Source organism: Calidris pugnax, unplaced genomic scaffold (assembly GCF_001431845.1).
Source record: "Calidris pugnax isolate Ruff unplaced genomic scaffold, ASM143184v1 scaffold341, whole genome shotgun sequence".
NCBI classification, from domain to species: Eukaryota; Metazoa; Chordata; class Aves; order Charadriiformes; family Scolopacidae; genus Calidris; species Calidris pugnax.
Window position 1 is genome coordinate 990,682 of NW_015091149.1, and position 13,913 is coordinate 1,004,594.

The 13,913-nt window shown below is 50.6% G+C and overlaps 2 protein-coding genes across 2 annotated transcripts; both read left to right on the forward strand.

Moving 5' to 3' along the window:
- The first annotated feature begins 1,436 nt into the window (after positions 1 to 1,436).
- Positions 1,437 to 5,107, forward strand: LOC106898040 (keratin, type I cytoskeletal 13-like). Its single transcript, XM_014959096.1, has 6 exons — positions 1,437 to 2,085; positions 3,057 to 3,139; positions 3,679 to 3,835; positions 4,081 to 4,242; positions 4,637 to 4,762; positions 4,877 to 5,107. The coding sequence occupies exons 1-6, from the start codon at positions 1,501 to 1,503 to the stop codon at positions 5,105 to 5,107; spliced, it is 1,344 nt and encodes a 447-aa protein (XP_014814582.1). The 5' UTR covers positions 1,437 to 1,500.
- Positions 5,108 to 7,601: 2,494 nt separating this feature from the next.
- On the forward strand, positions 7,602 to 13,454 carry LOC106898095 (keratin, type I cytoskeletal 13-like). The gene is made up of 8 exons (XM_014959180.1): positions 7,602 to 8,250; positions 9,222 to 9,304; positions 10,220 to 10,376; positions 10,622 to 10,783; positions 11,415 to 11,540; positions 11,655 to 11,881; positions 12,191 to 12,333; positions 13,102 to 13,454. The coding sequence occupies exons 1-8, from the start codon at positions 7,666 to 7,668 to the stop codon at positions 13,125 to 13,127; spliced, it is 1,509 nt and encodes a 502-aa protein (XP_014814666.1). The 5' UTR covers positions 7,602 to 7,665; the 3' UTR covers positions 13,128 to 13,454.
- The last annotated feature ends 459 nt before the right edge of the window (positions 13,455 to 13,913 follow it).

Consider the following 13,913-nt stretch of genomic DNA (forward strand, 5'->3'; position numbering starts at 1 on the left):
CTGCCCCAGGGGACGGCGGCTCTCAGGGCTCCCTCTTGGGGTGCCACACTCACCGCCAAGGAGGATTTATCACAACCACTCCTGTAAATACGGACACACTTGAGTCAAAGGTCAGTTGTGAGTAAGAGCTGGTTGGGAATTCCACCCTGTAGGGAAGAGAAGCCTCCGTCCCCTGGAGAGCAGGATATCCTCCCATGACAGCCGTCTGCCGGAGAAAGGGACCTGCACTGGTGGAGCCAGTTCTCCCAGCGCTCCTCTGGCTGCTGCTGGTCTGGCTTTGGAGATGGTGCTCCCACGACCAGCGAGGCCGAGCCAGAGCCTGCTGCTGCTCTGACAAACTCGGCTCAGAAAGGAGGAAAGCTTTTCTCCTTCTTATTTTGTGCTCAGCGCAATCTCGGTAACGGCAAAGACCTGCAGGACTTCACCTCAGTCCATCGGGGAACGGGATGTATGGCCTGTGGATACTCCCTCTCCTGTCAGCTCTGCCTTTATCTGCGATCACCACAAATTGAGGCAGCGTGGACAGCAATTAGAGTAATTGAAAAATAACTTGAAGGAGGTACTTGCTGCACTCCAGCTTCCAGCCAGCCTGTGTAACAGGGAGACACGGGGGTACGCGGGGACGTTCAGCTGCCCCATCTCCACAGACCGAGCGCGTTGTCGTCTCGTGTTTGTGTGACCAAGGATAAACCACAAACGGGGAACTAAAACCACAGGGGACTGGATGTGTTTAAGGGCCGTTTAGATGCGGTACTGAGGGACATGGTGTAGGGGAGGACTTTGTAGAGTAGGGGAGATGGTTGGACTCGATGACCCCAAGGGTCTCTTCCAACCTAAATGATTCTATGACTCTATGACTGACCTCAGGGATGTAAGAAATCTCACAGTAAAGCATGTATTAGCCCAATGGTCTGTCAATCTGCTGGGTGACAGACCCTGACACCACGACATCCCCAGCCTTTTCACCACCACAGTCACTATTATTCACTCTTTTCAGAAGTGAGAATCTATATTAATTTCCCATTTTTGTTCCGCGGACTCTACCATAGCATGTGATACAAAAATGTTTATTTGACTAAGAATAAAATAAATACAAATTAATAAAAGATAAAAGGCACTTTGATGTTATAAATACCAATGTTTCTTCTTTGTACATAATCTAGGGCAAATTTTTTTTCTCGACTTGTTGTAAAGTTTGCATCATACAAAAAGCTGATGACTCATAAAACATTATTTTACTTTTTGGAATAAGCTGCTGACATGTAAAGTATCTTCCTTGTGAACTGGGATTTCTAGAGGGAAACTGCCTATAGGCTATTTATTCTTGGCATAAACAGCCAGACTAGCCAGCCCCGTGGGAAGAAGAAACACCCTGTAGGTGACACCCCCTTTGGAAGGTATAAATAGAGATCTGCGGCAGCAGCCACCCCGCAGTCTGATTCCGTATCAAGCTGTGCATCTTGCTTTGGGCTTTGGGTTGGATCTGCAGCTGTCCTCACAATGAGTTGTAGTATTAAGCAGACAACTGGCTCTCTCAGGGGCAGGACCAGCGGTGGCAGCTGTGTGATTGGTGGCGGTGGTGGTGGTGGAGGAGCGCGCATCTCCTCCGTCTCCTCTGGAAGATACACCACGTGTGGGATAGGTGGGAGCCGGGGGTTTTCTGGTAGGAGCTACTGCGGTGGCGTGAATTATGGAGGAGGACTGAGCACTGGCAGTTTGGTTGGTGGAAACTATGGAGGTGGCTTAGGAGCCGCTGTCCTCGGAGGATGTTCAGGCATCGGATTCAGCGGTGGCAGTGCTCGCTTTGGCGGTGGCATCGGAGGTGGCCTTGGTATCGGTCTTGGTGGAGGGGTAGTTGGAGGTGGTTTTGCTGGTGATGGCATCCTTCTTTCTGGTGACGAAAAGGTCACCATGCAGAACCTTAACGACCGCCTGGCTTCTTACCTGGACAAGGTGAGGTGCCTGGAACAAGAAAACGCTGACCTGGAGTGCAGGATCAGGGAGTGGTACGCCAAGCAGGGCCCCTTCTGTGAGCCCCGGGACTACAGCTGCTATTACAAAGAAATAGAAGATCTTCAGAACCAGGTAACATCCTTTCCCAGCTGCTTTCCCCCTTGTAAGCTTCTCCCACGGTGCTGGTTCACAACTTAATGCAGTTTCCAGGAGAAATTTCATTGGTGTCAGGTGCTTTCCGTAAACAGCCATTAGGAGACCTGCCTGCAGAAAGCCCGAGAGCTCCAAGGTAAAACCTTGAGTCTTTGGAGAGTTTCCATCCCTTTTATTCATCGGGTATATTTGAAGGGGAAAATGTTCTGTTTATGGAATACATCTGGACTGGCTCAGTCAGTGGTCGTTCTGAATTAGGTTTGTGCCAAGGTGTTTAAATAGATATATGCCGAGAAGGCAACTAAAAGAGAAATAAATAATGGATCACATTAATTTGCCTGAATCTATTTTTCTATTTTACTCTGTCACTAGTCTTTTTCTTTTTTTTTTTTTCTTTTACAAGTTTACTCTTTCATACAGAACTGGGAAATATAGGGCATCTCATTAAAAATCAGAACAAAGAGAGCATTGCCATAACACATTTTGAGTATGCAATTTAAAATGAAAAACATTTGTTTGTAAAATGTGTTTGGCAAAAATCCTGGGATGTTAATGCACAAAGGAGAGTAAAGTGAAAAGAATCCAGGAAACAGATGGAATGAGACGGGTTTATAATTAAGTCTGGAAACAAAGCTTTTAAATCTCTTATCTGTGAAAGTAAGATTTAGATGTAAAAGGTTGGGTAGATTGTGGTTGCTGCTGGACACCACTAATTACACCTCCCCGACTGTCTGCATCTGATCCACGTGTTTTTAGCCTTTTAATGCCTTCACTGCGCTTCCCTGAACCCCCGTGACTGCTGCACCCCTGCTGGCCCACGCCTGCTGGCTAATATTAAAAATATATATATAGAGAGAGAAAAAGGCTGGGTTTGGCAGCCCCGGGCAGAGGGTACGTTTGAGTCCGAGGATACAGGGAAGAGACCTCAGGAGTGAATGTTCTTTTTCCAGATCGTCTGTGCAACCATAGACAACAACAAGATCATTCTGAACATCGACAACAGCAGGATGACAGCCGACGACTTCCGAGTGAAGTGAGTACCCCCCAGCACACGGCTGTGTCCCCCCCGTCACCGTGCTCCTGCCCGCAGAGCTGGGGAGAAGGAGCTCCCAGAGGGGTCTCCTGGGGTCTGTGGGTCAGGACAGGCTGGAGGCTTTGCAGAAAAGCTCTGTTGTCCACTGTCTCCAGAGCTGCCTTAATCCTGGAAGTTCCAGGATGGAAAGTTTGGGGCAACGAGATATTTTTGGGTGGAGATTAGAGGTCTTCAGAAAGCAGAAGGGATGTGCAGGCAGGGAGCAGGGAGGGCTGGCCTGGGCTGCCCTTCTGGCACCTGGGGAAGCCTTTGTGTGTCCCTGTTGGAGCGGAGAAACGCGGTGAGTGACATCTCTGCCCGGTGAAAAAGCTCCAGAGCAGGCAGGGCGAGGGCAGGTTTGAGGGAGCCAGCCTCAGACCGCTTTTCTCAGCAGCCTCCGAGGCTCATTAGGAAAATACCGTAAGGAAGACGGATGATCCAATGGAGAAAAAAAGAGTCAGCCAGTGACTGCTCTCCCTTGTGCTCCTTCTTGCCCTCAGGTACGAGACGGAGCTGGCCCTGCGCCAGAGCGTGGAGGCTGACATCAATGGCTTACGCCAAGTCCTGGACCAGCTGACGCTCTGCAGGTCTGACCTGGAGGCTCAGCTGGAGTCGCTGCGGGAGGAGCTCTGCTGCCTGAAGAAGAATCACGAGGAGGTAGGGTCCTCTACTCCCCCTCTCATCTCAAAAGTCTTAGTTCATGCAGGATCCATCACCTTCCATGGTCCCCACCTCTGGGGTGCTGGCGAGTGGTTGGTGAGACAGTTCGGGTGAACTCGGGGCTGTGAACCTGGCAGAGAAGGGCTCTGCTGGGGGCTCTGCTCCTCCCTACCAGGGAACTTAGCTCCCTCGGTTTTTTCCCTTCTTTTTTTAAAAATGACATGATCTGGGTGGTGTTTCAGGAAATGAACTGCCTGAGGAAGCAATCGACTGGAGATGTGAGCGTGGAGGTCAATGCCTGCCCTGGCCCAGACCTGAGGAAGATCCTGGAGGAGATGAGGTGCCAGTATGAAACGCTGATTGAACGCAACCGCAAAGAAGTTGAGGATTGGTACGAGTGCAAGGTGGGTGAATTCATGAGGTTCCAACTTCCCTCGCTGACACCACAGTTCCTCAGTGACTTATTACACATCAAACCCACACAACCAGCATTTAGCATTGCTTTAAACTGACCAAGTTTAAAGGGGGACACTGCCCCTCCGTGTCCTTTCATGGGGTGATGGGAATTGTGGCGTGTCAGTGAGACTTGAGGCAGGAGCTCTTTACACAGCAGTGACAGTGAGAGGAACTGGACTATTGGAAGAGCAAGAGGAATGAGGAGCACGGTTTACACTCCATTAGCATGAGAGAGGTCACCCCAACCTTTCTCATTTCACGGTTTTTGGGAGCTTCTCTGCCTTTTCCTTAACCTGACCTACATGAAACACTCCCTGAACATCTTTATCCCGGATTTTTCAGATTGAGGAGGTGAATCGGGAAGTTATTACGAGCGGTCAGGAGGTAGAGACGTGCAACAATCAAGTCACGGAACTGAGACGCCAATTGCAAGCCCTGGAGATCGATCTCCAGGCTCAGCTCAGCCAGGTGGGTGGGAGCTGCGGCAAAGCTCACGGTTGTGCTCGGGTGGGAGGATTCACAGCTTAAACGCCGTGTTTTTCATGCCTGTGTATCGGTGTCGTGCCACGTCTCACTCCTCAGAGGGACAACCTGGAGTCCTCGCTGGCCGAGACAGAGTGTCGCTACAACAACCACCTTGCTGAGCTGCAGACGCAGATCACCTGCGTGGAGCAGCAGCTGGGCGACCTGCGGGCGGAGATGGAGTGCCAGAACCAGGAGTACAAGATCCTGCTGGACGTCAAATGCCGCCTGGAGCAGGAGATCCACACGTACCGCTGCCTGCTGGAGGGCGGCCAGCAGGACCTCATGTAAGTAGCTTGGGACGCACCCGATGATACAATAAAATATCTGTGCCCGGGGTATTTTAACGTAAAAGCAAGGTGAGCAATAGGTGGAGGCCCTGCACAGCTCCCTCACTGTCCTATTTGAGCTGCCTCCTAATTGATGGTGACGATCTGCTTCCCTGCCCTGTGCCAGCCACTGCCACGAGCAGAAAGGTCACTGCGATATTCTGCCACTTTTTTGCGAAAAATGAAACCAGATTGAGACAATGCACCAAGCAGTTCTGGTCTGTTTGTCAGCTCCTTCACTGAAACGTTATTCCATAGTTTAACCCCTGCCAGTGGCCAGGACCACAGTCACTTGTGCAGTTCTTCCCCTTCCCACCAGAAGGGCAAAGAGAAAAGGGGGAAAAGGAAAGGGAAAGGGAAAGGGAAAGGGAAAGGGAAAGGGAAAGGGAAAGGGAAAAGGAAAGGGAAGGGGAAAGGGAAGGCAGCCTCAACCCTCTCTCCAGGTCTCCATTAGGCACCTTCTGAAACCCCACACAGCAGAAGCAAAGCTCCAAGCAATCCAGACATTATATTAATTTCTGTGGGCTCTTACAGCCACACCCTGTCTTCAATTATATTCCTCAAAACGACGGATGAAAGGCAGATTCACTCCCTACGCTCCTTTTTGCTCATGACTTTCTCTACAGTGCGTCCAGGCTGTGTGGGGAGCGCGGGGATGTGTTTCTGGGGGGGAGGATGGACTTGTATTTCAGGCAAGGCAGTCCCGGCTAGGAATCTGAGTTCTGACAGACTCCAGCTCTGTCCTTGAGCAAGTTCTTTCTCTGAACCATCCAAATAATGAATATTCAGATGCTGCCAGCCTCGGGTAGGCGTCTTTTTATCACTTCTGATCTAAGTAAAGAAATAAATTATCTCGCTGGAGAGCGGAGAGTCCTAACCCATGCTGGTGAGAAGACGAGCACACCTATATATGCTTGGGGACACTCTCTGGCCGTGGTGACAGAAGCCACCTCACTGCACACATGGTCCACCCTCCCACTACAACGTAAGAGGTGGCCGAGGCCCGAGCGTGGGTTTCCTCTGCCCCAGGGGACGGCGGCTCTCAGGGCTCCCTCTCGGGGTGCCACACTCACCGCCAAGGAGGATTTATCACAACCACTCCTGTAAATACGGACACACTTGAGTCAAAGGTCAGTTGTGAGTAAGAGCTGGTTGGGAATTCCACCCTGTAGGGAAGAGAAGCCTCCGTCCCCTGGAGAGCAGGATATCCTCCCATGACAGCCGTCTGCCGGAGAAAGGGACCTGCACTGGTGGAGCCAGTTCTCCCAGCGCTCCTCTGGCTGCTGCTGGTCTGGCTTTGGAGATGGTGCTCCCACGACCAGCGAGGCCGAGCCAGAGCCTGCTGCTGCTCTGACAAACTCGGCTCAGAAAGGAGGAAAGCTTTTCTCCTTCTTATTTTGTGCTCAGCGCAATCTCGGTAACGGCAAAGACCTGCAGGACTTCACCTCAGTCCATCGGGGAACGGGATGTATGGCCTGTGGATACTCCCTCTCCTGTCAGCTCTGCCTTTATCTGCGATCACCACAAATTGAGGCAGCGTGGACAGCAATTAGAGTAATTGAAAAATAACTTGAAGGAGGTACTTGCTGCACTCCAGCTTCCAGCCAGCCTGTGTAACAGGGAGACACGGGGGTACGCGGGGACGTTCAGCTGCCCCATCTCCACAGACCGAGCGCGTTGTCGTCTCGTGTTTGTGTGACCAAGGATAAACCACAAACGGGGAACTAAAACCACAGGGGACTGGATGTGTTTAAGGGCCGTTTAGATGCGGTACTGAGGGACATGGTGTAGGGGAGGACTTTGTAGAGTAGGGGAGATGGTTGGACTCGATGACCCCAAGGGTCTCTTCCAACCTAAATGATTCTATGACTCTATGACTGACCTCAGGGATGTAAGAAATCTCACAGTAAAGCATGTATTAGCCCAATGGTCTGTCAATCTGCTGGGTGACAGACCCTGACACCACGACATCCCCAGCCTTTTCACCACCACAGTCACTATTATTCACTCTTTTCAGAAGTGAGAATCTATATTAATTTCCCATTTTTGTTCCGCGGACTCTACCATAGCATGTGATACAAAAATGTTTATTTGACTAAGAATAAAATAAATACAAATTAATAAAAGATAAAAGGCACTTTGATGTTATAAATACCAATGTTTCTTCTTTGTACATAATCTAGGGCAAATTTTTTTTCTCGACTTGTTGTAAAGTTTGCATCATACAAAAAGCTGATGACTCATAAAACATTATTTTACTTTTTGGAATAAGCTGCTGACATGTAAAGTATCTTCCTTGTGAACTGGGATTTCTAGAGGGAAACTGCCTATAGGCTATTTATTCTTGGCATAAACAGCCAGACTAGCCAGCCCCGTGGGAAGAAGAAACACCCTGTAGGTGACACCCCCTTTGGAAGGTATAAATAGAGATCTGCGGCAGCAGCCACCCCGCAGTCTGATTCCGTATCAAGCTGTGCATCTTGCTTTGGGCTTTGGGTTGGATCTGCAGCTGTCCTCACAATGAGTTGTAGTATTAAGCAGACAACTGGCTCTCTCAGGGGCAGGACCAGCGGTGGCAGCTGTGTGATTGGTGGCGGTGGTGGTGGTGGAGGAGCGCGCATCTCCTCCGTCTCCTCTGGAAGATACACCACGTGTGGGATAGGTGGGAGCCGGGGGTTTTCTGGTAGGAGCTACTGCGGTGGCGTGAATTATGGAGGAGGACTGAGCACTGGCAGTTTGGTTGGTGGAAACTATGGAGGTGGCTTAGGAGCCGCTGTCCTCGGAGGATGTTCAGGCATCGGATTCAGCGGTGGCAGTGCTCGCTTTGGCGGTGGCATCGGAGGTGGCCTTGGTATTGGTCTTGGTGGAGGGGTAGTTGGAGGTGGTTTTGCTGGTGATGGCATCCTTCTTTCTGGTGACGAAAAGGTCACCATGCAGAACCTTAACGACCGCCTGGCTTCTTACCTGGACAAGGTGAGGTGCCTGGAACAAGAAAACGCTGACCTGGAGTGCAGGATCAGGGAGTGGTACGCCAAGCAGGGCCCCTTCTGTGAGCCCCGGGACTACAGCTGCTATTACAAAGAAATAGAAGATCTTCAGAACCAGGTAACATCCTTTCCCAGCTGCTTTCCCCCTTGTAAGCTTCTCCCACGGTGCTGGTTCACAACTTAATGCAGTTTCCAGGAGAAATTTCATTGGTGTCAGGTGCTTTCCGTAAACAGCCATTAGGAGACCTGCCTGCAGAAAGCCCGAGAGCTCCAAGGTAAAACCTTGAGTCTTTGGAGAGTTTCCATCCCTTTTATTCATCGGGTATATTTGAAGGGGAAAATGTTCTGTTTATGGAATACATCTGGACTGGCTCAGTCAGTGGTCGTTCTGAATTAGGTTTGTGCCAAGGTGTTTAAATAGATATATGCCGAGAAGGCAACTAAAAGAGAAATAAATAATGGATCACATTAATTTGCCTGAATCTATTTTTCTATTTTACTCTGTCACTAGTCTTTTTCTTTTTTTTTTTTTCTTTTACAAGTTTACTCTTTCATACAGAACTGGGAAATATAGGGCATCTCATTAAAAATCAGAACAAAGAGAGCATTGCCATAGCACATTTTGAGTATGCAATTTAAAATGAAAAACATTTGTTTGTAAAATGTGTTTGGCAAAAATCCTGGGATGTTAATGCACAAAGGAGAGTAAAGTGAAAAGAATCCAGGAAACAGATGGAATGAGACGGGTTTATAATTAAGTCTGGAAACAAAGCTTTTAAATCTCTTATCTGTGAAAGTAAGATTTAGATGTAAAAGGTTGGGTAGATTGTGGTTGCTGCTGGACACCACTAATTACACCTCCCCGACTGTCTGCATCTGATCCACGTGTTTTTAGCCTTTTAATGCCTTCACTGCGCTTCCCTGAACCCCCGTGACTGCTGCACCCCTGCTGGCCCACGCCTGCTGGCTAATATTAAAAATATATATATAGAGAGAGAAAAAGGCTGGGTTTGGCAGCCCCGGGCAGAGGGTACGTTTGAGTCCGAGGATACAGGGAAGAGACCTCAGGAGTGAATGTTCTTTTTCCAGATCGTCTGTGCAACCATAGACAACAACAAGATCATTCTGAACATCGACAACAGCAGGATGACAGCCGACGACTTCCGAGTGAAGTGAGTACCCCCCAGCACACGGCTGTGTCCCCCCTGTCACCGTGCTCCTGCCCGCAGAGCTGGGGAGAAGGAGCTCCCAGAGGGGTCTCCTGGGCTCTGTGGGTCAGGATGGGCTGGAGGCTTTGCAGAAAAGCTCTGTCGTCCACTGCCTCCAGAGCTGCCTTAATCCTGGAAGTTCCAGGATGGAAAGTTTGGGGCAACGAGATATTTTTGGGTGGAGATTAGAGGTCTTCAGAAAGCAGAAGGGATGTGCAGGCAAGGAGCAGGGAGGGCTGGCCTGGGCTGCCCTTCTGGCACCTGGGGAAGCCTTTGTGTGTCCCTGTTGGAGCGGAGAAACGCGGTGAGTGACATCTCTGCCCGGTGAAAAAGCTCCAGAGCAGGCAGGGCGAGGGCAGGTTTGAGGGAGCCAGCCTCAGACCGCTTTTCTCAGCAGCCTCCGAGGCTCATTAGGAAAATACCGTAAGGAAGACGGATGATCCAATGGAGAAAAAAAGAGTCAGCCAGTGACTGCTCTCCCTTGTGCTCCTTCTTGCCCTCAGGTACGAGACGGAGCTCAGGATGGAAAGTTTGGGGCAACGAGATATTTTTGGGTGGAGATTAGAGGTCTTCAGAAAGCAGAAGGGATGTGCAGGCAGGGAGCAGGGAGGGCTGGCCTGGGCTGCCCTTCTGGCACCTGGGGAAGCCTTTGTGTGTCCCTGTTGGAGCGGAGAAACGCGGTGAGTGACATCTCTGCCCGGTGAAAAAGCTCCAGAGCAGGCAGGGCGAGGGCAGGTTTGAGGGAGCCAGCCTCAGACCGCTTTTCTCAGCAGCCTCCGAGGCTCATTAGGAAAATACCGTAAGGAAGACGGATGATCCAATGGAGAAAAAAAGAGTCAGCCAGTGACTGCTCTCCCTTGTGCTCCTTCTTGCCCTCAGGTACGAGACGGAGCTGGCCCTGCGCCAGAGCGTGGAGGCTGACATCAATGGCTTACGCCAAGTCCTGGACCAGCTGACGCTCTGCAGGTCTGACCTGGAGGCTCAGCTGGAGTCGCTGCGGGAGGAGCTCTGCTGCCTGAAGAAGAACCATGAGGAGGTAGGGTCCTCTACTCCCCCTCTCATCTCAAAAGTCTTAGTTCATGCAGGATCCATCACCTTCCATGGTCCCCACCTCTGGGGTGCTGGCGAGTGGTTGGTGAGACAGTTCGGGTGAACTCGGGGCTGTGAACCTGGCAGAGAAGGGCTCTGCTGGGGGCTCTGCTCCTCCCTACCAGGGAACTTAGCTCCCTCGGTTTTTTCCCTTCTTTTTTTAAAAATGACATGATCTGGGTGGTGTTTCAGGAAATGAACTGCCTGAGGAAGCAATCGACTGGAGATGTGAGCGTGGAGGTCAATGCCTGCCCTGGCCCAGACCTGAGGAAGATCCTGGAGGAGATGAGGTGCCAGTATGAAACGCTGATTGAACGCAACCGCAAAGAAGTTGAGGATTGGTACGAGTGCAAGGTGGGTGAATTCATGAGGTTCCAACTTCCCTGGCTGATACCACAGTTCCTCAGTGACTTATTACACATCAAACCCACACAACCAGCATTTAGCATTGCTTTAAACTGACCAAGTGGCAGAGGGGACACTGCCCCTCTGTGTCCTTTCATGGGGTGATGGGAATTGCGGCCTGTCAGTGAGACTTGAGGCAGGAGCTCTTAATACAGCAGTGACAGTGAGAGGAACTGGACTATTGGAAGAGCAAGAGGAACGAGGAGCACGGTTTACACTCCATTAGCATGAGAGAGGTCACCCCAACCTTTCTCATTTCACGGTTTTTGGGAGCTTCTCTGCCTTTTCCTTAACCTGACCTACATGAAACACTCCCTGAACATCTTTATCCCGGATTTTTCAGATTGAGGAGGTGAATCGGGAAGTTATTACGAGCGGTCAGGAGGTAGAGACGTGCAACAATCAAGTCACGGAACTATTGGAAGAGCAAGAGGAATGAGGAGCACGGTTTACACTCCATTAGCATGAGAGAGGTCACCCCAACCTTTCTCATTTCACGGTTTTTGGGAGCTTCTCTGCCTTTTCCTTAACCTGACCTACATGAAACACTCCCTGAACATCTTTATCCCGGATTTTTCAGATTGAGGAGGTGAATCGGGAAGTTATTACGAGCGGTCAGGAGGTAGAGACGTGCAACAATCAAGTCACGGAACTGAGACGCCAATTGCAAGCCCTGGAGATCGATCTCCAGGCTCAGCTCAGCCAGGTGGGTGGGAGCTGCGGCAAAGCTCGCGGTTGTGCTGGGGTGGGAGGATTCACAGCTTAAACGCCGTGTTTTTCATGCCTGTGTATCGGTGTCGTGCCACGTCTCACTCCTCAGAGGGACAACCTGGAGTCCTCGCTGGCCGAGACAGAGTGTCGCTACAACAACCACCTTGCTGAGCTGCAGACGCAGATCACCTGCGTGGAGCAGCAGCTGGGCGACCTGCGGGCGGAGATGGAGTGCCAGAACCAGGAGTACAAGATCCTGCTGGACGTCAAATGCCGCCTGGAGCAGGAGATCCACACGTACCGCTGCCTGCTGGAGGGCGGCCAGCAGGACCTCATGTAAGTAGCTTGGGACGCACCCGATGATACAATAAAATATCTGTGCCCGGGGTATTTTAACGTAAAAGCAAGGTGAGCAATAGGTGGAGGCCCTGCACAGCTCCCTCACTGTCCTATTTGAGCTGCCTCCTAATTGATGGTGACGATCTGCTTCCCTGCCCTGTGCCAGCCACTGCCACGAGCAGAAAGGTCACTGCGATATTCTGCCACTTTTTTGCGAAAAATGAAACCAGATTGAGACAATGCACCAAGCAGTTCTGGTCTGTTTGTCAGCTCCTTCACTGAAACGTTATTTCCCTGTCCCTTCAGTCAGCAGGGAGGAATTGGTCAGTCGTCAGGTCTAGGAGGAGTTGCAAGAACGAGTGGAATAGGAGGAGGAGGTATCATTAGAACAAGCCACACTTACACTTCGTCTTCCCAGATGCCGTCCTGTGCAGCTGCGGAGATACAAGGTGAGACTCCATTTCCACAGTCTGTTCTAGTGCAACAAGGACAAGCAGCAACAAAGACCTCTCCCACCCAGTTTACAGGCGCCATTGGAAACTTTTATTGGGAGGCTGCTGGGAAATACAGGATGGGAGGCTACAGAGGAGCGGCTGAGAGTGCTCCCGGGGAGCTGTGACTCTGCTGGGAAGCAGGAGAACTGCAAAAAGGGAGGAGGGGGAAGAGGGACAGAAGGGAGAAGGAGAGAGTCAGCAGGCAGGGAAGCCTTGGAGAACACGGAGAAAGGACTGACATGAAATCTGTGACAAAGGAAAGAGTAGGAGAAAGCAGAGTGCCCAGAAATCAGGGGAAAAAACAGGAGGACTTGTGGGATTACTGGCAGGAAACTCCCAGTACTATTTCAGGAGGGAACTTCCAGCCAAACTGAAAAAGAAAGAGATAAATATGGTGACAGTTGGTGCAGGAGGATGAGTGTGAGCGGGGGCGTTGCTCTGGCAGGGACCCTGCTGTGATTCCCCATCCAGTCGCTGCCGGTGCAACGGCTGCAGCTTCCACCATTTGGTGTTTTTATGTAAAAGGACAAACCAGGCTCAAGCCAACTACAGATCCCGTCTGCCGGACTGGCAGGCGAGCACCAGAGCTCTCCAGGAAGGGACAGTATTTATCTGAAATTCTAATTGAATTGGCTTGTGAAAAGATCACGTGTAGGGAATGAGAGTATGGGAAAGAATCTATTTTTACTATCAACAAAGTAATGTTTCCTTTGATCCCCCCAGTGCCTTGCAGAAGGATTTGTGATTAAGCAGAGAAACTAGAATACCCAACAAGAGAAGCCTGAAGCAGAGCCATGGATGAAGAGAGAGAATATTTACTGTATGCCTCTGCAGAGGGCAGGGAGCGTGCTCTTTTGTGTTACTCAGCAATGCTAAGCCATGTGTCAGAGGGATAAGCAGAGAGTTGGGCCACATTCTGCTTTATTTTGCTACTTGCTTTTTCCGGTCTGTATTGCTGCGTGCGCCCAACCAGCGTGACTATTGCTGGGGTTAGCCAGCAGTAGGATCACTCATGTACCTGCTGGTGAAAAATTGTCTCTAATAAAACTTTGCTTCTGCCTGATGCAATCAAGAAACCCGTGTCTGGAAACTGAGTTCCTTTAGAAAAGCAGGCGCTGACCCACGCACAAGGGGCAGCTAAACTGGCCAGGATCATACTCCACTGGGAACAAAGCTGCTTTGCCAGTGGGCACCAGAGAACGGCCTCGCTGACCCTGCAGGTCTTGCCCACCTCCTCCCTGTCGAAGCCCATAGCACACCTTGCCCATTCCATGCCATCCCCCATGATGTCCACAGTCAGCCTGACCAGGCAGATGTTCATTTGCTTCCCAAAGAACATTGTGCTAAAACACAGTTTTAGAAAAATTTCAAAGGTCAGTGATGGAACATCTGGAGACAGATTGTCTCAGCCCTACTCTAGTGCTGACACAGCTGGGCTGTGCCTTCTCACACCTCATCAGCCAGCCTGGGCACTGTGGTTAGCTTGAAGAGCAAATCTTGGTCTCCACAAGGACTCCATTCCTGCTGACATGGCT

Coding starts and splice junctions, on each gene's coding strand:
- LOC106898095 (XM_014959180.1), top strand. CDS start 7,666: ATGAGTTGTAGTATTAAGCAGACAACTGGCTCTCTCAGGGGCAGGACC. Junction 8,251..9,221: donor TAGAAGATCTTCAGAACCAG/GTAACATCCTTT, acceptor TTCTTTTTCCAG/ATCGTCTGTGCAACCATAGA. Junction 11,882..12,190: donor GGCGGCCAGCAGGACCTCAT/GTAAGTAGCTTG, acceptor CTGTCCCTTCAG/TCAGCAGGGAGGAATTGGTC.
- LOC106898040 (XM_014959096.1), top strand. CDS start 1,501: ATGAGTTGTAGTATTAAGCAGACAACTGGCTCTCTCAGGGGCAGGACC. Junction 2,086..3,056: donor TAGAAGATCTTCAGAACCAG/GTAACATCCTTT, acceptor TTCTTTTTCCAG/ATCGTCTGTGCAACCATAGA. Junction 3,140..3,678: donor GCCGACGACTTCCGAGTGAA/GTGAGTACCCCC, acceptor TCTTGCCCTCAG/GTACGAGACGGAGCTGGCCC.